General features: G+C 28.9%; 2 protein-coding genes and 1 non-coding gene across 8 annotated transcripts in view; 1 reads left to right on the forward strand and 2 right to left on the reverse strand.

The window, feature by feature from the left end:
* Nucleotides 1-23,847, forward strand: part of TTLL5 (Tubulin tyrosine ligase-like 5) — a 39,293-nt gene extending 15,446 nt beyond the window's left edge. Inside the window, exons 2-15 of one of the 5 annotated variants that reach the window (XM_035863027.2) lie at nt 3,413-3,587; nt 4,210-4,293; nt 4,377-4,500; nt 19,447-19,553; nt 19,638-19,851; nt 20,086-20,342; nt 20,451-20,650; nt 20,887-21,116; nt 21,195-21,390; nt 21,480-21,645; nt 21,718-21,858; nt 22,016-22,166; nt 22,271-22,437; nt 22,506-23,841. In XM_035863027.2, coding sequence (XP_035718920.2) covers nt 3,421-3,587; nt 4,210-4,293; nt 4,377-4,500; nt 19,447-19,553; nt 19,638-19,851; nt 20,086-20,342; nt 20,451-20,650; nt 20,887-21,116; nt 21,195-21,390; nt 21,480-21,645; nt 21,718-21,858; nt 22,016-22,166; nt 22,271-22,437; nt 22,506-22,725 — 2,424 coding nt within the window. In that variant the 5' untranslated portion in view covers nt 3,413-3,420 and the 3' untranslated portion in view covers nt 22,726-23,841. The other 4 variants (XM_085658278.1, XM_085658279.1, XM_035863030.2 and 1 more) reach the window with 4 other exon arrangements.
* Nucleotides 5,344-14,395, reverse strand: LOC118440253 (uncharacterized). 2 transcript variants are annotated; one of them, XM_035863033.2, is made up of 2 exons: nt 14,244-14,395; nt 5,344-7,106 (listed from the first exon to the last, which is right to left on the reverse strand). In XM_035863033.2, exon 2 carries the CDS (start codon nt 7,087-7,089, stop codon nt 5,344-5,346), a length of 1,746 nt encoding a protein of 581 aa, XP_035718926.1. In that variant the 5' UTR covers nt 7,090-7,106; nt 14,244-14,395. The 2 variants fall into 2 exon arrangements, with proteins under 2 accessions (XP_035718926.1, XP_035718925.1); XM_035863032.2 differs by lacking the exon at nt 14,244-14,395 and adding an exon at nt 10,170-10,185.
* Nucleotides 18,494-18,566, reverse strand: TRNAT-UGU (transfer RNA threonine (anticodon UGU)). The gene has a single exon. It is a non-coding gene; the product is annotated as a tRNA-Thr (tRNA).
* Nucleotides 23,848-25,896: the final 2,049 nt, after the last annotated feature.

Here is a 25,896-nt window from a genome sequence, read left to right on the forward strand (position 1 = left end):
AAAAAGAAATCCAATGTGTTCTTCATTAAATTCAATCATCATTCTCCTAATCCAAAACATTGGTCTTCCTATTTCATATTCTGGAGAAACCGAAAATTTTTCCTGCATGTCGACTTCAACATAAAATATACGCGAAATTATGCAACATTCTCATGTCATGTGATTCTGATACAAAAATCGATTTGCGAGAAATTTTGCCGCTTCGTTCAAAATTAGAATTTCTGAACAGGAGAACATAACTTATCTGGAAATGGCATGATTTCTCGTGCCACTTCTTTACACATCATGTGATCCTGATACAAAACTCAATTTGCGGTAAATTTTGCCACTTCGTTCAAAATTAGAATTTCTGAACAGGAGAACGTAACTTACTTGGAGGTAGCATGATTTCTTGAGCTACCTCTTCCTACGTCATGCGATCCTGATACGAAACTTGATTTGCGAGGACATTTTTTGCTTTGTCCAGAATTTGAAAATGATGGACTAATTTTTGAGATAAGGATACTAATGGTAGTTTTTAATAGAGAACACATTGGATTTCTTTATATGTTAAACATTTTTATTGTTAATATATGATAAATATACTATGTTTTGTAATTTATAATTATACAATTTTATATACAATTTTATATACGATCTATAATTTATAATCGTATAAATATTTTCTTTATCATATAAATTGCTTTCTAATATAATAAAATATAATGCAATACAATACAATATTATTTTTTAACTAATGCCTATCAAATTGTGGGAAGTATAATATGTACTTCCATTTACAAAAATGAATTTGGCTTTGAGATTTCACTACACCATTTGACATAAAAATTGTCAACTGTAATATAAAAATTGGCATCGTATGATGTATCTTTTCTTAGCAATAAAATCAGTAAAATTGTTTCTGTAGATTCAATCTCTTATAAGATATTTCAATTTTTCAATATAAATGGCATACACACTCTCTCTCTCTCTCTCTCTCTCTCTCTCTCTCTCTCTCTCTCTCTCTCTCTCTCTCTCTCTCTCACTCAATCATTCACTCATTCACTCATTCACTTACTCAATTCTTTTTTTCCGCGCGCGTGTGTATGTGTGTGTTACAAATGCATAATTTTTGCGGTTGATCGAATATATTAAACGGCTTTCTCCCTTTTCCATCTTATGCAAATGATGAATTACAATCGCATAATCACGATAGTGACTCACACACCGTCCATTCGTCGCCATCTGTTTTTATGTTCTGCGTGATGACCGAGGGTACCATAATGCAACATGCAGATTTTTACGTTAATTAAAGAAAAGGTGATATCGTTATATTCATTCTTATAAATGTTCGATGATTCATAAGACATTTCATTAAAAAAAAAAAAAAAAAAAAGATTGATTGATCTAGTTTTTTGTGAACATTTTTAAATGTCTTGCCCCTTTCCTGATATTTTCTTTCCGCTCTCTTTCTCTTTCTTTTACTTTTTCCTCTTCCCCCTCTCTCTTTCTTTCTCTATTTCACACATACATCTTTCTTTGTTTCTTTCTTTCATTTTTTTTATTCTCCAAACGATCATTAAAACTAAAGTGTAGGAAGTCAAACTTTACATAAGTACGACCTTTCGTGACGCGTTTTCGTGTTAAACTTTTTAAAGCCCGAAAACCTTTACCTGATGCAATGACATTTCAAATGCGAAGCTCGAAATACGGATATCACGTTTTTATTCGTATTCTCGTATGTCATTGGTTTTCTCCGACATATCTGTATCCATTAATTCTTTGATTCGTACGCGACAAGTCGATTTGCCGTCTAAAAGCGTAGGCACGTATCACGTTTATATCCAGAACATCATTAACATTCAAATATAAGGAAGGTAAGGCGTGCGATAATATAGTAGGAAATCAATGTCATATAGTATCTATATATATAATACATACGTATATATATATATATATATATACACAATATATATATATATATATATATATATATATATATATATATATATATATTGTGCGTGGTTTGTATTATATTTGTATATATATGTATGTATATTTGGAGTGTATATATATGAATATATATCTTCATGATGATATCTTATGAATATATATATATATGTATCTTCATAAGCGCGCGAATGCTTAGAATAATAAATTCGATTATTCTACTCCTCTAGTATATAAGTTGTAAAGCTTACACATATAATAAAATAATGTCTTGTCATTCAAGGTAGAGTCTATTTCCCTTACTTGTGGCCTTACAAACTTTACTTCATGTATAATTCGATCTTCGGTGTAATGAATATGTTCTATAAATGGACAAGCCTCGATAAATAAATTCGTTTTGAGCAAATGAAATTATGACGAAATTTCTTCCCCCCCTTCTATTCTTTATTTCTTTCCTTTCTATTTTTAATACAAAATAATCTAAAAGAACAAGTTTTTACCCATCACATCGATGAAAAATTATAACGAGGCGAAGCCTTAGGATCTTTAAGGACTGGCTTATATATGTACGACAACGTAAGAAAAACACCCTGACATAATTTGGCTGATCTATATTACAAGATCGTCGACGTATACGTCGATCGATATCAGTTATGTAAATCATAATAATTCACTAAATATAGAACAAATAAGTACAAAGCATCGAAAAGAACATAGTACTAGTCTACAATATGTCCCGTCGAAATATCTTTCAATTGAAAGTAAATTTGATATTCTTTTATTATCTAATATAGAAAATGGAAGATATAAAATAGGCTATATATAACATATATAGTATATATAGTATATGAATATATATAGTATATATAGTATATGAATATATATAGTATATATATATATATATATATATATATTCTATACATTTATTGTAAATACAGTATGTCTACTTCAAATATATAGACGGGCTTATTTTCCTAAATATTAAAGATGCAAAATATGTTTCAAAAGAATGTTGCATAGGGACACATAATTGTGATAATTATTTGATTATATGATAATTTTTGAGAGTATCGCTAAGGTCAAGTTAAAATTTTTTGACTTGACCCTGTATTCTTTATTATATTTTCTTTCTTATTAATGATATTATACAGTTTTTAAAACATTACTTTTAGTATTTTTGGATTTTTTACTTATAGACTTTTTCTGAAGATGTCAGATGTAACCCCAGACGAAATCACAGATGCAACCCTAGATGAAACCTAAGATGCAATGAGCTAAGCTGAACTAATCTTTTCCTGTTTTGTCCGATTTTATTCTGTCCTGTCCTGCCTTTTCCTATCCTCTTATTTTTCCTTATTTTTACACATTCTGCATTCTTAAGAATATATTTATATATTTTGTTACATATCGATGTGATTGAATTTAATTTTCATTTAAACATTTTATGGTAAATTTGATATGAATTCGTTTTCTGTGATTTCAGGATCAATCATGTTGTCCCAAAGGAAAGCCACTACGATAAGAAAGTTGGAGGGAAAACGACCGAAAGAGTCGATGTCATCCTCCAGTCTTTCTGGTATGTCACAATTGTCGAATAGTAGCGAGGAAACTCTCGAACCCTTCGTGCATAAACCACACAATTCTAATACCGAAAAACGGTGAGTATTGGAAAACTATTTAAATGGATACGTTGTCCTCAATTTGTATGCTGTTCGATTTTATTCCTACGTGATTGCAATTAGCAAATCGTTTTTGAACATTTTTCTCATGTATCTGTACTGTCGAGTTAATTACTGTTGCAATTTCTTTGATTAAGTAAATGTAGTACGCAGTATGCATAAGTGTATCTAATTACCGGAATGTACAAGGATTTCTCTAATTATCGAAGTAAAAGGTCTTGCGAATACTTAAAAGAAGTGAACTTAATTATTTTATATAACTAATTACCGCGAGACTGTTAATCCCTCGACTCGAATGAGCGAGCAGAACGAGTGAAAGTTTGATTAGTACGCTTCCCTTCCTAAATACAAATTTTTTTTTTGCTTTGTTTCTTCGTTATCTAAAATCGATTTTTTACTTTTTTTCAAAAATACCAGCGATGAAACGTTTCCTTGCTTACCGACATTCAATATGATCGAGAAATAGCGCCATCTGTTAGTTTTGTGTTAACACAATTTGATCTACATTATCATTGCATTTTTAGCATACGTCAAAAGTTCAAAATTCTTTTCTGCATTAATATTATATACGCTTTATGTCTTTCTTATACCTGAATTACAGCACAACGAAAGAACAGAGTCCAATAAACAACGAATGGCTATTAAGTAGTCCTGTTGGAAACAAAGCGCCTACTTTACGTTTTAAGTAAGTATATATATAATATTTCGTCGATTTAATTATTAATGATGTTTATGCATTATTTACCATTTTTCTATTCATTTTTTCAGATGTTGTGCTTTGTCTACACCTCCAGAAGATCCGCCAGCTAAACAGTTACATATGACATACAAAATTTTTCAAACTGACACTAAGCTTATAAATCTTTTACTGCAATCCCATGGCCTATCAGAGGTAAGTTTAATATATTTAAAAAAAATTAAGTAATATTATAAAAAAGAAAATAACACATTATTATTTATTTATAACTAATATTTTGTATCTTATGGAAAGAGAGATAAAATTTATAACCGTAAAACATTATTATAGGAAGGATTATTTAAAAATGTATAAAATAGATATATTCTTCAATTATTATAATTTGACAGGAATATATATACAAGAAATACAATTTTTCTTTCTTATTGCTGTTTACTTGAAACAAGATAAGAAGTATAGTGTTTTATTTTCCTTATAATTTGAATAAATATAATTTGTTTTATATATCCAATGATTTAAATCATCTTGTCATTTGATTTATACTCAAGAAAGTATCCCAGTTATCGGTAATATATACTAATGTCTACATTAGATTTAATTCCTGCCGTTATATTCTTATTATATTCGAATAACAAGACTGAATAAGGACAGTGTTGTTTGAACTTTGCAATATACTATTAAGTCTTATGCTATTTATATTATACTTTGATTGAATATTTGAATTAATATTATTGCACGATATAATATATAACATTTGAACAATGCATATTCATTTGTAGCATTTTAATTTTTAAAATATAATTTTATATTAAATTTTATTATTTCAAAATGGCAATTCCATTTTATTTTACTGTTTTTCCTTTTGGTTTTTCAAAAACTATTATTTCACCTTAGAAACTAAATTGAATTTTTAATACTGATAAATGAGGAGTCTTTAAAAAACGGAAATATATAGATTTCTATAGAACAGCTAATAATGTCATGGTTTTAAAGGTGCTGAAAAGGTCTCAATGATAAAATTATCAGCTTTGATATGTGCTACTGAATACAATTGCTCCAAAACCAATGAGAACCAGGACACAAATCCACGTCTAAATTTGCGCGTGCTAACGTCGTTCGTAACATCGTTACACCTTCACAATCCAATCCCCAATTTGCCAAATTACCGATTCTTCGTAAACGTTTGCAGTTTTGAAACATATTTAACACAGTAGTTGCAGACACTTTGCTGGCTTCATATATATAAAAACATGTTAAATTTTGCACTAAACTATTTTCGTTTTTGTCAGATTTTCTACCACTTCTCGGTCTTGTGGGAATACTCAATAATTTTTCTAAGTGTTCATTTGTGAGATCAAAACAACTGTGAATATGAAGCGCAGTCAATTCTGGTGCCAAGGAGAGAATTTTCGTTATAGCTAAGGCATTTATTGTGTGTCCCAATTGAATTTTTCTCAAATATTTGAGAGGCGGTGGATCTGATCCTTCTGTCCATATTATACTGAAACCATCCTTGGTCAATATTCTGAGATTAGGGCAATTACTGAAGATCTCTTTCAAATCTATTTGTATTAGATTTTCATTTTGTATTATTCGAAGATTTAGTTCTTTCAAATTTTGACCATTTGTGCGTAAATAATCATAGAAACCATCTAGCCATTCTCTTTGTGCTGGAATACCATGTACAGTTAAAGAAGTAACATAGGGAAACAATCGCAGTGCTTCAGGAGGATGATGAGGTTCAGAAATATGTAACTTTTCCACTCGTGGGCATGCTTGAGCAAGAAGTTCTAAACGAGCTGGTGTTGTTCTGCAGCTTCTTGCTTGCGTTAAAGAAAATGGAGTTTTCAATCCGATAAGTCCTCTGTTCATAATTTCTACCACTCTTCCCATGTGACTGTATTCTGCCAAAGATTCGAGTTGTGGTACATATACTAAGGCCAAAAGTACACCTGCACTTGTAATACTAGTACTTGCAACATTAAGAACTCTAAGCGTATCACAAATAAAATTTCGACTTTCATAATACTCCAATAAGACACCTTGCTTCTCTTTCTTTTCGGATTTAGAACCTCTCATCTTTAATCTAGATGATAGCAAGGTTTTCAATTTGGACCAACTGGTTGGCTCTTGTGTAGTCGTATGTGGTGCTTTATCTCTGAGTTCCACTTGCAGCAATAATTGTTTTAAGCCTGCATCTGTCACTTGTCTCGAACATGCTACATCTAGAACTACTAACTTGGGGCATGCTTTCCCAATGACTTGAAGTACAGCATCACTAGCTATATTGCGAAGAGTCAAACTTAATAAATTTTTCATGTTCAATAGAGCAGATCTTAACAACTTGCAATCTAATCTCAGTAAAGCAGAACGAGCCAGTTCTAGAGATTCTAGTCCAATTCCTTCAGAAGCTAATAACTTTAGGAGCGACGTTTGATGGCTACATCCGTAGTAACAACAAAGAATCACCCTTAACTGCTTTATATCATGACCAAGAAGCAGTGCTAGTAAATACAGTGGAGCAGGACCAGAAATGAGAGTTGAACCATCCGATGAAGGACCGTACAGCATTCTCGAGGTTTCTTCAATAACTTGAGAGCGCAGACGTGCGGGTAAGGCATTGATATAATATGGCCTGATAGTCTGTTTTGCGAAAGCGAGCACCTGTGCTGCCGATGATTCTTGAGAAAGCACTTGCAGCCGACGGCACGTCCCGTCGAGTTGTTGGCACACTTGTCCCAAACTAAGTCCTTCTAGGGAATTAGGCTGACGGTGGCCAGGCATCTTCTCTTGTTCATTCACTGAAAATATAATAAATCAATGTATCAAATGCCATACGCTTTCTCACTCTCTTTGACATTACCACACAGATATACGAGACATATATGACAGTAATGTATAGATATTAATACACAATTACATAGAGTAACATTCGAAAATCACTTATACGTAAAAGATATTCTAAGCAAATAATACGATAAATTATGAATATTTAAAAATGTGGCTCAAACGGCGGGAAATCAAGACTTTGAGGTTAACCGCAATAGACCGTCAGAGTCTCACATACTTCTGTACCTCGTTTTACGGTGGATCAACGAAAAGTATATATCGAAATCGTATCATTGAAAAATATGATTCGAGATTTCGATCTTATTCGTTTATTTAAGAAAGTCGTTAAAATTGGATCGGAGAAGTTGATGAAAATATTTCGAGTCGTTACGAAAAAAATGGAATCGATCGAATCATCGGACTCTACTACTCTCTTCTACCTTATTCATAACAATCGATTTTTGTCCTAGTCATCTTTTTTCTCATATCCGTTGAGCATCAGAATTCTGATTGTGCCCTACGACGAAAATGTCTCTGATTATATTTTAAAAATTATTTCTCGAGAAGTATGAAAAAAAGAATAGAATATAAAAATAGAATAGAATATAGCTACATACATGCGCAGCTTTGTAAAACGTCGTACAATTTTAGAATAAAGTCAAGAGATAGATAAATAGTTTCATTGAATTTACAAAAGAATGTACATAACGATGTCGCCTTGTTAGATTCTTTTCTTCTTTATATCAATTTTAATTTAATCATATATATAAATACATATATATATTTTTTTTTCTTCTTTTTAAAATTTAATTTATTGAAATAATTGAAAGGAAAAACACGCGATAAGAGAATCTATTGATAACGCGCAATATTTCAAATATCCACAAGTTTGTTTACGAAGGAATAGTTACATCGATTTACATCCAGAAGTATCATAAATAATCCGATCGACGTTTTTTCTCTTCATCTTTTTTTTTTTTTTTTTTTTTTTTTTCCTATCATAAAACTTTACATATTCAATTGCATGTAAATAAGACGAGAGTAAATAAATATAATGTCGTAATATATGGTCGTAATATATAGAATTAAATGAGGTTAAAGGATTCGTTTATACGGTACGATCGTTATTAAATATTTTTCGTCGATTCGTTCATTCTCTTTTGTGTATTGTTCAAGATCGAATAATTGTAGTTATTACATTGTCATCTTTTGCTGCGATTAAAAAAAAAAGGTATAACACAGGAAGTAATTTATTGTATGGCACACGTAAGAATGTGTTGAAATTTTCGTTGAAAAGCTAATAAATGCGCAAGGAGACCTTGAACAGTAGATATAACAAACGTTCTGGATATACGCGCGCACGTCTCTTTGTATGTAATGCAAAACTTAAAAGTATCACTGATCGACGACTCTTTTAATGATATGTAATATTATTCATTGGTCGTGTGTAATACATTTATCATGTGTATATTTTGCTTGTCCCGGTTAATATCTGTTATTATTGATAACTAAAAAAACACAACACTCGAGCGTATACACACACACATGCGCACATACACACATTTTTCAATACGCGCGCGCGCGCGCGTGTGTGTATGTGTGTATATGAATGTTTTTGAACGTTATGTTTTTTATTTTTTTTTATTTGTTGTCGAGAATAGAAATTTATTTTCGTCAAATAAATTTCGATCATTGTCACGATTCTTTCGCCGTGACCGAAGGAACCAGAAGAAGAACTTGAGATATCTCTGAGAAACGATTAAAATTCTATTCGATGCTCGTCCACGTGCTCGTCCTTTTAAATATTTGTTTATATCACGAAATGAGGAAGTTCATGATCGGCAGATCGAAGATTCGCGATCGTCGTTTTCATTGTACCGAAGGATATACATATAAGCGAGGGCTTGGTTCACTTCACGTGAATTTTACTTTAAAGAAAGTTACGCACGCACGGTACTCACGCATTTACTCCTCACTCACTTACTCACTCATGCACGCATGCTCGCTCGCGTTTTAACGCATCACGATGTAATACATTGATTTTCAAAATCAACGACGATAAGTCTCGATATATCTTGACACTTAGATGAAAGACGAACGCGAATAGATGCCACTTATATGCGTGCATTTCATTTCGACGGAGGTAATAATCTATCGATTTTTATCTTACGATTCTTTTTAATTTCTTTTTTCTTTCTCTCTTCTTCGTTTTTCTTTTTTTCCGTTAGAAATAAGACGAATTTTCAATCAATCAAAATATTTCTGTTTTACGAATTAGCGAACGAATTTTTATTAATCAAATTATTTTCACCTTGAGATTGGTAAAGTGAACGAGTTTCTTAACTATCTTTTAATTTAATATTATATATTTTTTTCTCAATAATATTTAGATTCTAATCGTTTTTAACGAAATAAATGACACGCGTTTTATTTAAATAAATATTTTCTTCCATTTTATTTTAATCCTATATAATATATAATCTTTAATACATAAAATTATCTAGTGTCCTTTGAACTCTTAAACTTATAGCATTTTACCATAGATATACAAAATGTACATACATGGATACTGTGTATGTCGATAATTTCAATATGCAAAAGAGATAAAAAAAAGTTTTTATTTAACTTTATTTTCATATACATATTTATTTGTATCGCCAATAAATATATAACAATCTGTCCAATAATATTGTCAATGAATACGAATAACAATCGATACTTTAGAAAAGTTCCTAAAAAATCAATGAAATGTTTTTAGTTTTGTGACTTTCAGAATTCGAATGTATTCCCTACGTACATTCCCTACGTAAATATTCCCTATGAATCGATAAAATATCTATATATTGTTCAAATAATTTGATAATTTAATAAATAAATTTTTTTATTATTATTATTATTATTATTATTTTGATAATAATTTCCGAGTTCACGTATTACGTATACATCTTGTATATATATTATTTTCTATACTAAGATAAGCCCAAAATTTTTGTTCGAAAAATTAAATTATATTTAAAAAAAAAAGAAATTCTTACTCTTTTGTATCTTTTAATCGATTTGATAAATGTCACAATATGTTTTTTGCACTGGGATAAAATATTTCTTTTTTGTTTTTCTTTTTCTCCACAAACAATTAAAATAACATAAATATCGATAACATTATTACACGCTCGACGAAAAGACATGTCCGAGTTGTAAGTTTGTATGATCGCGACTGATGCCGATACTATATGATAGAAAATGCAATCAGGTTATGGAACGAAGAGACACGATGGTGCGTAACGCGGCGCATTGGAACCGGTTTCTCACGGCTGGCCGATTATTAAAAAGTACAAACTTCATTTTTCCTTTGGTTTGAAATTCTCAGACAACCAACGGTTAGTCTTTTAACTATACGGGCCGATAAAGTCGGTGAAACGAATTCAGGTGACATGTGCTCGAAACTCGTTTTACGTTTACTTTAAAGAAAGAAAGAAAGAAAGATTTGAACTTTTTTTGAAAATTCCCGCGCTATTGAATCGAAGTTATGACGCGATATTAATCGTATGACGCGATCGATTTTATATTTGTTAATTCGAATCAATTCTTTTTTCCTGATTTATTTCAATTTCTTTTTCTCTTTTTCTTGTTATTTATTTATTTATTTTTTTATGAGGAAATGAACAATTACTAGCTCTAATTCATTTCTATGAATCATTTTTGTAATTCTAAATTTTTGAAATTTTCGAACAAGTAAAACGATCATTAGTCGTTCTTTTTTGTTTTATTTACTTTTTTTTTTTTTTTTTTTTTTTTTTTTTTTGTAAAGAACCAAACGATTATTGAGTCTAATGTATTTTGTTTTTATGAATTATTTATTTAATTCTCCGAATTTTTTAAATTTCAACCGTATAAATAATTTTATATGATCAATTAGTCATTCGAATCAATAATCTCTTTTTCCTTTTCTACTTAAAATTGTTTATACATATATATATATATATATATATATATATATATATATATATATATAACGAATATAATATATTTTTATGAATTATTATTTATTTAAACCTAAATGATTACAAGTTCTGATCGAATAAAATGATGATCATGTTACGCGATTATCTTATTTATTAATTTTCATTAATTAATTAATATTTATTATTTATTTAATTAACCTGTTCCACTTAAATTTGATTATATAAAGAAGCGTACAATCTCATTGATTATAATACATTTTGATGAATCATTTTTTTTCTTTATATTTCTTTTTTAATTTTGATTTTTAAAAATTTTCTGATGAGTAAAATCATGTTGAAAATACAATCATGTTATGCGTTAAAATACAATCAAGTCGTTCGAACAGGTTACATTTTAATACTTATTTAGAAAAATATTTAGAATATATTTGTCAACTATAATAAATTTTTATGAATTCATTCATTTGATTCGAGATTTTTAAAAATTTTCTTAGCAATCAAACGCGTTAAGTTCGAATTTATTATCGATGTTTCTTCATCATTTCATCTTTTTCATCTCCTTTTATTTTATTTTTATTCCTTTTTAGAAATTCAAAAAACAGGAACGTAAAATTTATCGTTTTCTTCAGTCATAATATTATTATGTATTTCTGTGTAAAACGATGAAGATCGAGGAAAAATCACGATCATTATTAAGTCAGAAAACATTCGCATCGATATCGCGCAGCGTCATTTTTCTCTCTCTCTCTCCCCCCTCTCTGATTCGCTCTTATGCGTACGCACGTTCAATTTCAAAGCGCAAAAGGCCTTTTTTTGCGGGAAAACTATCGACGCGCATCATGCGACGTAACGCGAGACTGTAATCCCGTTGGATTATTACCATAAATGGAGGAATGAGACGATGATATAGTGCGTAATCAATGTAAAACTTAAATAATGAATTCGTTGGATCGTGATTTAAAGAGGATGCGTACGGGATTTTTATCAATTTAATCGACGATGCATAATCGAAACGAATAAATCCCCATATAAACGAATACATATTAAATAAAATTATAATGTATTCGGTTTCGAAGGTTAACTCGATCACCCTTCCCTTTTTCTTTTTTCTATCTCTTTTTCATATCTGTTTTTCTGACGTATAAATAAAAAGAGAAAAGAAGGAATGATAAATAATAATAATAATAATAATAATAATAATAATAATAATAATAATAATAATAATAATAAAACAGCAAAATACATTAACGACACGTCAATCTGCTACCGCAAATTAAGAGGAAACATTCGTTTTGATTATTACCGGGTAAAAAACTAGCTGCATTTAAAAAGATCTTGATCACGACGTGAATACACGTGTTGTCCGATACGTTTAATCCACGTGCTTTGATAATCCATTTTTTTTATTTTTGATCAATGGATTTGTCGATCGAAACTTAAAATAACATGTTTGATACTAAACGCTGCTTAATTCTCATTCGTTTCAATATCCATAGATAGATCGAACAATATTTAGATATAAGAAGGGATAATCGAACGAAAGTGGATGTCATTGAATACAATTATTCTGTACTTGACGATCGATAGGAGGAAAGAAAGAACGAAAAAAAAAGAAGGAGAAGAAAAAACTTAACTGATCCAATGATTATCGTTACTAGTTAATTTATTTTATTTATTTTATTTACGACTTTGTTACGAATAATTATCATTATTATCTATCTGTATAATTTATTTAATTGAAAATCAAGGGTCACGATAAATATAAACCAACGATGTTTCTAACGAATTGAAGGTTAATTGACCAAAGAAACTTGAGATATTGAGAACGATAAAGATCGAACATTCTCACTTCGATATATACGATTAATAACCTTGTTGATCTCTAAGATCCCTTCGATCAAGAATCTCGCATTGTTTTGTTAACGAAGCAACACCGTGCGCGTTGCTTGATATTTCTTTTGATTACATTTATCACTGAGATAACGAGAAATGCGATGCATGGATGAGTATGAGCAAATATAGTAACATTCATTTTGAGATAATGACCACGATAATGTAGTCAAATTCACTATAAAAATAATTACAACATATAGAATGTAATCGGTAAAAAGTCTTCAATATTTTATTTAACTGGATCTACTTCGTGAATTTTCATAAAAAAGAAAGAAAACAAAAAAGAGAAGAAAAAATATATCCACGTCATTTTTGAACATACAATTTATAAAAAAAAAAAAAAACGCACGTACGTACTTCGAAATAAGGACGATGAGTTTTTAAAAAGTTCGTTAAAAATAAAATTAAAAAAGAAAAAATATTATAATAATAACAATAATAATAATAATAAGAAGAATAAGAATAATAATAATAAGAAGAAGAAGAAGAAGAATAAGAAAATTAGAACAGCGTCAAATCTCGGCGGCATCGATCTCGATCTTCTTCTTCCGAAGTTAGAAATCCGGGCATACAAAACACGTGACCGATTCGAAATCCCGGACGGGTACGCTGCACCCGTGCATACGTAAGTTACATAAAGACAAACATCGAATCGACGTCGCGCGTCGCTTCGAGTCTAACTTTCACTGGACCATTTTCCTTACCCCGCTATTCTGTCTATCTTTTTTTCTCTTTCTCTTTCTCTTTCTTTTTCTACTTTTCTTTTTTTAATTTTATTTATTTATTCATTCATTTATTAATTAATTAATTCATTCATTTCATTTCATTTCATTTCATTTCATTTTATTTTATTTCATTTCATTCAAGTTTTTTAAAACAGTTTGTTCGTATTTCGACGTTACTTTCTAGTTGGGATATCGAGGTCGGTGGCTTTGAAACGCGACTTCTGCTTTTTTTTTCTTGCCCTTGGATCTTCGAAGTTTTTAATTCATTTATAGTAATAGGATCGATCATAAAAATTGATGAGGAGAAAAAAAGAAAAAGAAAAAGAAAAGAGGCAAACCTTCGCGTGTACTTATCTTTAAAATAGTTTAAAATAAAGCTAAGAGAGAGAGAGAGAGAGAGAGAGAGAGAGAGAGAGAGAGAGAAGAGAGAGAGAGAGAGAGAGAAGAGAAGAGAGAGAAGAGAGAGAGAGAGAGAGAGAGAAAGAAAAAAAAAAGAGAGAAAGAGTGTCGAACGAATAAAATAGCCTACCTTGAAACAAGCAAGTCCCCTACGGGTGTCTCCTGAGCGGTAGCTCGTGCTAGACTGCCGTACCATCGAAATTGCGTGCGTCTCGTGTGTGTTGCTCTTCGGCTTACGACCTCGTCGTCATAGTTGCCGCCATCGCCGCTATCGTCGCGCCACCGCCGGCGCAATTGGCGTCATCTTCATCACCCTTGTCAACGATGAGAATCTAAAGCTTCCAACAAACGTTTACTACTTCTGTATGTAAGTTTTCCAATCGTTGAAGGACATCGATGAGTACGTGACAATATAATTTATTTATTTATTTATTTATTTAAGGATACGACGCACTACGATTATTGGACAATCGAAGTCCGAGTTACTCGATAAAATTTGAATTTACTAGGATGATTTTCACTTTCTCTCTCTCTGTCTCACTCTCTCTCTCTCTCTCTCTCTCTCTCTCTCTCTCTCTCTCTCTTTCTCTCTCTCTCTCTCTCTTTCTCTCTCTCTCTCTCTCTCTCTCTATTTCTCTCTCTCTCTTTCTCTTTCTCTTATCGGATTATCAAATTTTTGACGCGAGAACGATTTGATAGTAAATAATAAGATGAAGTTGTAAACATCAATTAATAATAAAAAGATAAATAAAATTGAATCGAAAAATTTTGAGTCATAACGTAAGATTCTCCTTTGACATTATTGAAATGGAAATTTGAAAACATTTTTTGTTCGCCTCACTTCGATGGGAACTATTGACATATGTTTTATTTATTTATTTAATATATTTACGATTTGATTTTATTTTATCATTTGAACGAACCAATAAATTTGACGTATTTAAATATCACATGACGTATTCATAGCCATGAATAATACTCGATAATATTCTTTTTATTCATTTTACTATTTGTGATTTATGTTGAACTGACCATAGAATTAAAATTTTTTCTATGAACTTTCAAACGATAATACCATACATTTCTACAGATATTTTTCTGTAATCATTTCTTTACCGTTTCGTTTCATTGTGATCGATAATGATCGAAAATTTGTTTTTTTTCCCCTACTGAAATATTAAAATCGAATAAAATGAATCTCTCAATTCAAATATAATTTTTAATGCTGTTTATCGATGTTCTATTTTTAGATAATAAATTGAATGTATATAAAGAGATATAATATAACAAATTGTTCGATATAATCGTGGTTCAGGAATAACAATCATTAACTTTTACAATGTCTATTATTCGCTTAATCATCATCCTTGACCTCGATGCGTTATATTCTCAAACAAAATGAGATCAAAGTCGTCGTTAACGAAAGCCCTAAGGGAAAAAGAGGAACGTCTTTACGTCGTTATCGAGTAACGATACTCGGACGATCTTGATTTGCTTCTATAAATGTTCGCCAAATGCGCGAGATAAAAATAGGGAATGCTCTTTTGTACGACCTCGAAAACGTGCAAATCAACGCAAACGATGCGCGGGAACAGTCAGGGTTAAAGGCGAATTTTCTTGCCTTTATTTTCAAGAATTATTCTAATCTCTTTATTTTCTCCATTTCTCTCTCTCTCTCTCTCTCTCTTTCTATCTTTATTTCTATCTATCTCTATCACTTTCTCTCTTTTATTATTATTCTCTACTTAGGTAGGCTGAACGGTCAAGTAAATAGATAAACATAGTATCGACTATGATAAAAATAATATGAAAATCAAAGTATAAATTACTTGCTCGAGAAAAGGAGAGAAAGAAGAGATGCTCGTAGGATCTCAACTTTGTTCTCTCTTTCTCTCTCTTTCAACAATCCCGCTCGTTATCCTTGATCGGTAATGTAATATGTGACTCACGTTCGTAAAACGAGCAAGAGCATGAACGTTGTCTTCGTTGTCTTCGTCTTCTCTCCTCGACGCAAACTTCCTGGCATCATCCTTCTACATGGTCAAACTTCCCCTTTTCGATCAAACTGATAGAATTTTAGATTGGTCGATTTTATCGAAGTAAAAACATAATGGATTTGTTTTGTTTCTCTCTCTCTCTCTCTCTCTCTCTCTCTCTCTCTCTCTCTCTCTCTCTCTTTCTCTCTCTCTCTTTTTCTCTCTCTCTCTCTTTGTGTGAGCATAAATACCTATGTATATATAAGTACTTATTTGCCAGCAAAAAAAAATTCGTCGGATAAATAGTAAAAGAAAGAAGATACTTAAGTCAGTAATGATGAAATGTAATAGACGATTGTTATCATATATTGCTATTTGGAATAACCCTAGAAAAGATGTCTCACAACCGCACGAAATAATATGGCATTGTTTCTGATCTTTTTTAATGGTCGAATCGTTTCCATTTTTATTTCCGTATTTTTTCAACGCCCGAGGCGACAACTTCTTCCGATATATGTATGTATATATGTATGTATATATGTATGTATATATGTATGTATATATGTTGTGTATGTATATATATATATGTATATATATCAGGTTGATCAATCTTGAGAAAGTCCTTCAAACCGAAACAAGTCCTTGGTCAATGGCTTTTATAAACGTCGTCTCCCTTTTATGATTGGCGTATCTGTGAAACCGAGAATATTTTTATATTCCTCTCTCTCCCTCTCGGTGCCTCTCTTTTTCACCTCCCCCCTCTCTCTCTCTCTCTTTCTCTTTCTCTTTCTCTTTCTCTTTCTCTTTCTCTACCTTGACGTTTCATCGCCTACCTCGTGTCTAAGCGATTTAATTAGTTCCGCGTGGTTTTACTTAAGGACAAATTCCACCTAAACGTCAACGAGCAAATTTTTATATCGTCGGAACGACATGAACTGAACGTCATAAAAACTTTAAGTTTTTGAAAACAATGATAGAGAACGAACCTTTTGTATTTTATATTCAATGTTAGTTCTATCTATGAACAAGTACACACACACAGAGAGAGAGAGAGAGAGAGAGAGAAAGAGATACATGTGTGTGTTTATATGTACGTAGAGTTGTGTAAACGTTATTATTATATTTTCGATAAATTCAATAGGAACAATGGAAATTATTAACAACTTATAGAATCTCCATTGCTTATAAAAAGATTCTATTTTCTGATTCAATTATGCGTCCCCGTGACGCAAATCGATTATTCTACCATGGAACGAAGGTCCTGTATCATTAAATGAAAAGTCAATGGGCTCGGCGTGTCGACGGTCACGTAGTCTTTCGTATCACGAGAAATTACTCACGTCGTTTTATGTGATCCTATTCTTTTTTCTTCTTATTTTCTCGTTTTTTCTTCTCTTATTTACTTATTTATTTATACTTTTTTATTTTTATATCTCTTTTAGTCGACTTTTTTCAATTGTTTCTTTTTTTCTTCCATTTCACAAATTTCTAAATTCTAAGTAAGTAATTTACGAAAATTCGTGACTTCTTTATAATTGCATTATTGTTATTCCTAAATATAATTTTTTTATAGGTAAAGATATATTGCATTATATGTTTTAATCGTAAATACTAAATCGTAAGATATCATTTAATTATAATTACTAGATTATCGGTTAAATTGTGCTAATAGATTACTCGTATATATGTATGTATATAATGTATTATACAACGTTTATGATAGTAATTTAAGAATCAATAAATAAGAATCAGAAATTTCTTGTTATACGAAAAAAAAGAAGAATAATAATAAATATCAAATAAAAATCGGGTATGAATTTTAATTTATATTTGATATAATTTATTAGATACGTAATATAAATCACTTATACGATTCCTATATCAGATTATTATTTATCAGATTTATTTATGCTCTTATAAATACACGATGTACCTTAATTACAATTAAATAGGTCTACATGTAATTAATACGTTCAATTATAGGATTATAATTTACAATTATATTATATGCCTTTCGATCGAACAATAATACGTGTAACTATTATCGAAGAACGAATGATTCTAGATAATTCAATATAATACAAATGAAACATCTTTTTCCACTTATTCTTTTTTTTTTCAAATTATAAATATAACTCTCATGCAAATAAATATCATTATGGGAAAAAAATTATTTATAAAGATTTCGTATCTTCGTTCTCAGAGTATATAAAAATATTTTCATCGAAATTTAGTATATTTTTATCAATACATATATTAGTTTAATTATTTTTAGTTTTATATAAATAAATATATATATATATATCAGCTAAAATAATTTTTTAAGTATAAATATTTAAAAAAAAAATAATGAGACACCGTATTACATACAATGTCACTTCCCAAATTTCGGGAATAGAAAAATTGCCCCCAGAGAGATTTGAACTCTCGACCCCTGGTTTACAAGACCAGTGCTCTAACCCCTGAGCTATGGAGGCTTGTGTTAGTAGTTTCCTTATATTTCTTCTTCAACATACTTCATATACGAATAGAAAATACTTCTTTAATTTATATATTATAATAATTAACGAACATTGTTTATTTAAAAATAAATGATGTACAAAATAATTTTATATGGAATTTTATATGAATATGAATGTCACTATGATTATTAGTTTATAATTTCAAATGGGAATATAAAAATAGAAAATATATAAAAGGACACTTATTCATTAACATTTTTTTTATAATGTTTATTTAAAAAATAATAAATATTTGTTAAAAAAATAATTATATATGTATATTTTAATCATATATATGAATACATATATGTTAAAAAATATAATAAATATATCAAATAAAAATATATGATATATATAAATATAAAATAATAAATATTAATATTTACTTCTTTACTATATTATTCGATCTTACAATGTATTATCTTACTCTTATATTTAATTTCTTTTAATTAAATAGAATCATTAAATAGAATCAATAGATAAATTATCGATAGTGTTATTTAACACTTACACCATAAAAGTTTTAATTATTCAGAGCTATTAGCACTCTGTCAGCGTGAATACGTTATTCCTACGAAAACTAACCGCAAGGTCGATTAAGACGCCAGTATACTTGAATGCAAGACGAATATTAAAGACTTACGTGATGGAAAATACTTCCATATTTTCTTCGACTTATTCACGATCAATTTTTTATTCGTTATTCATTTCCGACATTTAATTCTATTGTATGTATGTATATATATATATATATATATATATATATATATATATATATATACATACACATATTCACAAAATTAATAAAAATTGAAGACATCTTTTCAATATCATAGGATATACTTTTATTTTTCAGGTACCCATGAATGAAACAGATTTTAATATATTGTGGATGGGAAATCACCCAAAGCCGGATATTCTCCGTAACTTGCAGTCTTACCAAAAAGTTAATCACTTTCCAAGGTAAAGATTAATCATAATAATAAATTAAAATTACTTATATAATTTATGCAGAACAATTTTATGTGTAAATTAATATATTTGCAGATCCTACGAAATCACACGGAAAGATCGATTGTATAAGAACATTGAGGCAATGCAAAGAAGTAAAGGCTTGCGAAACTTGGATTTCATTCCACAAACCTTCCTTTTACCCAGTGAATCGAGAGAATTACTTACTGCGCATTTTAGGTACCGAGGACCTTGGATCGTCAAACCAAAAGCCAGTTCTCGTGGACGCGGAATTTATATTGTTAATAGTGTGAGCATAATAATTTTTAGGTATGATTTTATCTAGGGATAGGTGTAAAAGATAGGAGTTTCTGTATAACTATTGTTTATCTCTGATTGTGGGTGACTAAACTGTTATTTCTTTTTTATTATAATATATATAAACATATATGTATATATATATATATATATATATATATATATATATATGCTTACAATTTTCTTTCTAATAATCATTCATAATTTTTTAATATTTGTATTACAGCCTGAGAAAATCCTTACAGATGAATCTGTGATAGTTGCACAATATATAAATAATCCATTGTTAGTGGATGGGCACAAATGCGATTTACGTCTCTATGTTGCTGTAACAAATTATGACCCATTATTGATATATCTATATGAAGAAGGATTAGTGAGATTTGCAACTGTTAAATATGATGGTGGTAATCAATACGTTTGGAATCCTTGTATGCACTTATGTAACTATAGCATCAATAAATTCCATGTAGATTATGTTAAGTAAGTTGCATTCTTCTCTATTCTCTAATTTGACATATATATGTGTACATGAAATTCAACGTGTTAACGTTCATTTCATAAACTATGTATTTCTTCTTTTAAATATAGAAGTGAAGATCCAGATGCAGAAGATGTAGGTCATAAGTGGACATTATCTGCATTATTAAGACATTTACGTTCTATTGGTCAAGATACTGAACAACTAATGCAACGTATCGAAGATATTATAATTAAATCAATTTTAGCTACTGCTTCCGGAATTGTTAGCGGTGTTAAACAATTCGTGAAACATCCAGAAACATGTTTTGGTAATAATAATTACGATTTATATATAATAATTGTATTATTACTATATTTTTTATATCCCTATGATATTTCCAATTCTGCATGATATATAAACTATTAAATATATATATATATATATATATATATATATATATATATATATATATATATATATAATAGTTTATCTTTGTATTTTTGCTTGACGTGTAAATAGTATATATATCCAAAATCCATGATTGAAATCCTTTTTGCATCATAGAATTGTTTGGTTTTGACATCTTGATTGATGATACTTTGAAACCTTGGTTACTGGAAGTAAATCTGACACCATCATTGGGATGTGATTCTCCACTGGATGTCAGATTAAAATCAGCATTAATAGCTGATTTACTTACTCTTGTTGGTATTCCCGCTGTTGATCCAATGTTACGGCCTCAAAGTATGCATTTAAATCGTTCTTTGGCTAATCCTACTAAAAGAATGGCTGGTGTAAGTGTATAAAGTAAAACGTAGTAAAAAAGATTTTTATTATTTCCCTTACTATTCACTTATTTTAATTTTATGCAGTATCGAAGAGTGCAATCCGCGGAAACATTAGCTCATAAAAAAAAGAGTGTTGGGAAGAGTAATATAATAAAAGTAGGATTAAGTTCTGAACAGCAACGAATAGTAGCATCCGCGAAAGCACAGTTTGAAAGAAGAGGAGGATTTGTTCGCATATTTCCTAGTCCAAAGTCATGGGAAATGTATTCACAATATTTAGGTATTTTTGTTACATATATATATTATTTATCTATATACATATATAGATAAATAATTAAACAAATATATACAAATTTTTTGTCTTTACAGATACATCAACTGGTATACCAATAGTTTCTGATCCATTAGGACCTGGAAGAATTCCACAATCAGTCACCACAAACCACAATTTAATGTTACATGAACAATTGTTTCCTGCAGCTAATCGAAATACTGGTTTTGTTATCCCAGAAGTTACATTAGACAGATTGTCTAGGTAAGTTTTCAGTTATATTTTATTAAATATATTTAAATATCATTTATATAAAATCCAACATTTTCTATATAGATATGAAAGGTATGAAAGAGCTCTAGTAAAGGGTCATAAACAAAGTTTAGATCGTGGTGATAGTAAGGAAAATATGGATGTAGATACTCATAAATATAAAAATTTAGTTATGAAATCAATGCAAGAAGGAAATACATTAAGGTTTGTATAATATTTTATAACAAAAGAAAAATATTTTCATATCTCTTGAACTATCATGATATATATTCATAAATGAAAACAATTTTCTATTGATTTTTTTTATTAATTATTTACTTGTTTTAATAATTATTTAATTGATACATTGTATATTTTTCAGTCCTGGTGAAGCAAGAAAAGCTTTTGGTTTATATTTAGGACACATACTCCGTAAAATATCACAATCGAATGCAGATCCAGCTTGCTGTGATCTTGTTATGAAATTTCTTCAACAATCCTCGTCTAACTTAAGAACTCCGTTTTTATTTACAGTAAGTAGAAATTTTTATTTTCTGATATATTACTATAAAATATATTTTCTATAATGTAAATAATAATAATGCAAGTGTTGAAAATATCATTCTTGTATTAATAGTTACCAAGCAGTAAGCTGAGTGACAAAGATCGTGCAGCTATAACTGCTAAGCAATTATCAGATTTCTTACACTTATATAATAGAGAAACGGAACTTTATGCAGATACAGTTGATCGTCCATGTACTGTTCCCAATAGACTTTTCCAAAAATTCCTGGCTGCGGCAGGGTAATTATTTATTTATATTCAAAAAATTATTAAAATATTATAATATAAGTTTTATATTTATAATACAGCGAAGAAGACCTCGATGATGTATTAATTTTGCAAACCCAACTGTACAAGTGTGCACATAGTTTTTTGGGTAGAAGTGGTTTTGCTGGGAGTTTGCGTGGACCTAATCTTTTATGTTCATTACCACATATAACTTCTCGAGTGTATTCGAATGCTGCTACAACCGAACAATGCAAATGCACACAATCCTCTACAAGAACTACAAAAGCTCCAAGAACATAGAGTATAATAATTTTATTTATAAATTACCAGTTCTTTATTATTAATATTAAGATTATAGAATATTCTGGTTTAAGCGGACAATCATTCATTAGGATATGAGTGATCATTGTCTCTCTTTTACTGGCGTGAAGAATGTAATTATGAAAATGAATATTTTGGATACGCTTAAAAAGCGCTTTAACAGTTCTACGAAATAGAAAAGTTTATTAATAGCATAAGTCTAACGATTTTTAACAATCTTGCTCGAAATTTAATCATTTTATTGACTGTCCAAACATTTCAAATTTTGGACAAAATTTAAACAGCATTACCCAAGCTAGTCTTGAAAGATATATTTATTAATTGATATTAATCATACAATAACATATGAAGAAGCACAATGAAAAAGCTTAATTAGATACAATTATACAAATGGCTAAAGATATATAAAAATTTGGGAAAAAAAATATGCGGTAATTTGTGTGAAAATAATATATTGCTTTTATTAAATCAATGATTAAATCTCTAAAGCAGATCTATTTTTATTAAATTATGACAAACTTTATCAATCAATTATGGTAAAGCATCATGAAATAGTTGATTTTTTCATTGATATTATAAACAATATTACTACTTACCTTCTTAGCACAAATAATAGACATATTATCAATAATTTATATTATAATTGCTACACGATTACAGTAATATATGATTCTTATTTATTTACTTTTATGAGTATAAAAGCTTGTCTTAATAAGGATATAACAATAATTTATACTACTCATGATTGATAAAGTATATTTACAATCATATTCAAAATGTTCCTATGCTTATTATATGTTTCTGTAATTGATTTTAAAAATAATATTTGTTGACATTCATGTTTCTGCATCTAGTCACAGTAAAAAGGAATGTTTATTATTATCGAAGGAGACTAATTCCATAATACACGGTAACATTTATTTATTTATTTATTTATTACATTTAGAAATAATTATAGTTAAACATCATAGTAAATATGTTAATATATCATAAAAGAGAAGCAAATAATAATATATTATAAAAGCTACATGATGCAAGCTATTATCAAGAATTAATTGAACATAATTTGTTCTCCTTTTCTTTTTTTTCTTTTTTTTTTTTCCCCTAAAAATATTAATGTGCAATATATATATATATATATATATATATATATATATATATATATATATATATATATATATATATATATATGTGTGTGTGTGTGTGTGTGTGTGTGTGTGTGTAAAATAAAAAGTGAATGTCTTGATGCATGAACAAGGCTATAATAATATATGTACTAATAAGATATCAATTTGCATAAGTTAAAGCTAGATACTTTACATTTATATACTGCTTTTTTAATGCTATGAGCAAATTTATCTATTAAAAGATAATTTATACAGCCATTAATCAAAATGGATTATAATGATGATGTAGTTCGGCTTATTATATGTAGAGCAATATTTCCATCCACATAATTCCGTCGATATTTTGAGAATTTACTGCTTTTTCTTCCAGATGAAATATTTTTTCACCCAACGCTTGCTAAATATATTCTATTTACTTGATATTATTAAGATTTAAACGATGTGCTAAACGTTATTCACAAAGATAACCATTTGAATTTGCTTACTGTGATATAAGTACATTTTATGTATTATAAACAAATATGGCACCCGTAGTATAATTTAAATAATTTGATTACTATGCACAGTACATAATGATACTAAAAAATTTTCAAATTAATGCAATTTAGAATAAAAATGTAGCATCATTCTTTATAAGATGCAAAAATCATGTGTACTGTTGCTGCCTAATACAAAAAAAAAACTAAAACATTATTACAAAGAAAAAAAAAATATAGAAGTAGCGTAAATAGTTTACCTTATAAGCCTAATATTTTTAAAATATATAATATGGTATTACAACTTTATTTTACAACGAATAAGATAATTCAATAGATACTTATAAGAATATCAATTATCCAATGAATAGCTTTGATTGCAACCAACGCAGTTATAATTGCAGGGAAAGTAAAGATATGGAAGTATTTGCTTTATATTAAAAGGAAAAAAAAAAGAAAGAAAAAGAAAAAGAAAAAACAAATTTAAGAAAATATTAATTCCATTTAATGCATAAACAATATATTTGTCTTGCTTGCACAGTGAAAAATAATCTAATTATTAAAATATTTACATCTATCTAAATGTGAGAGCATAAACATTTAAACAATTAATATTTAATAATATAGTATTCAAATTTTACTCATTAACTCTGATATATCCACATCTTTATTAATAGCGATATAATACATTTTATAAAGGATATACATGCATATCGTTTGTATGTTGTCTTCAATTTATAAAATAAAATTGTAAGATCAGTTTTTCAAATTTGTATTAAAACCAAAAATGTGGTATATATAGCATATTATTTTATAGAAATAAGTTTTATTTACCATATGTGTAATGCACAAAATTATGCTGTTCACTTTATTGATACAGAACCTCTTATTCTCGAAGTTATATTGTTTGACTGGTTATTATACTTTATGGAATAAGTATTTTGACAGTTATAAAACAAATGATAAAATATCTACTCCAAAGTTTGGAGTTCAAACTGCCTTTCCTGTTAAAATTATACAGGCTTAGTAAATATGTATCTTCAATGAAGTTTACTATTAATTAATAAACTATATAGCGATCTTTTTAATTTTATTCTTACCAATAGTTTATAATAAAACTAATATCTTTGTACTTAATTTATTAAATATTACTCTATGCTTAATAAGATATACACCTGAGTGTTCCAAAAAGACTTCTGTTAAATTGTGTCACACATGAATTTATAATTATGATTTCATTGTATTCTTATAATAATTGAAGTTATATTAATTATCTTTTATACATATTATGTTATTTTTATTTTTATTATATTAATGTGTTCATTGTGATTTTCTTTATTAAATATATGCAATAAGTCAATCACTTATTAAAATTTTACATGTCCATTTAGTCAATTTTATGAATAAAACAAATTTTCAATTATAATGCATATGATTTAGAGAAAAAAGATGAAGCAATAGCAAAACCATATACAAATATTTAATCTAAAAATGTATATAGGTGCTGCAAAAAACTCCCTTCCTACCTGTGATCTATGAAGTTTACT

This window comes from Vespa mandarinia, chromosome 7 (assembly GCF_050613455.1).
Source record: "Vespa mandarinia isolate Hongniang chromosome 7, ASM5061345v1, whole genome shotgun sequence".
Taxonomy (NCBI): domain Eukaryota; kingdom Metazoa; phylum Arthropoda; class Insecta; order Hymenoptera; family Vespidae; genus Vespa; species Vespa mandarinia.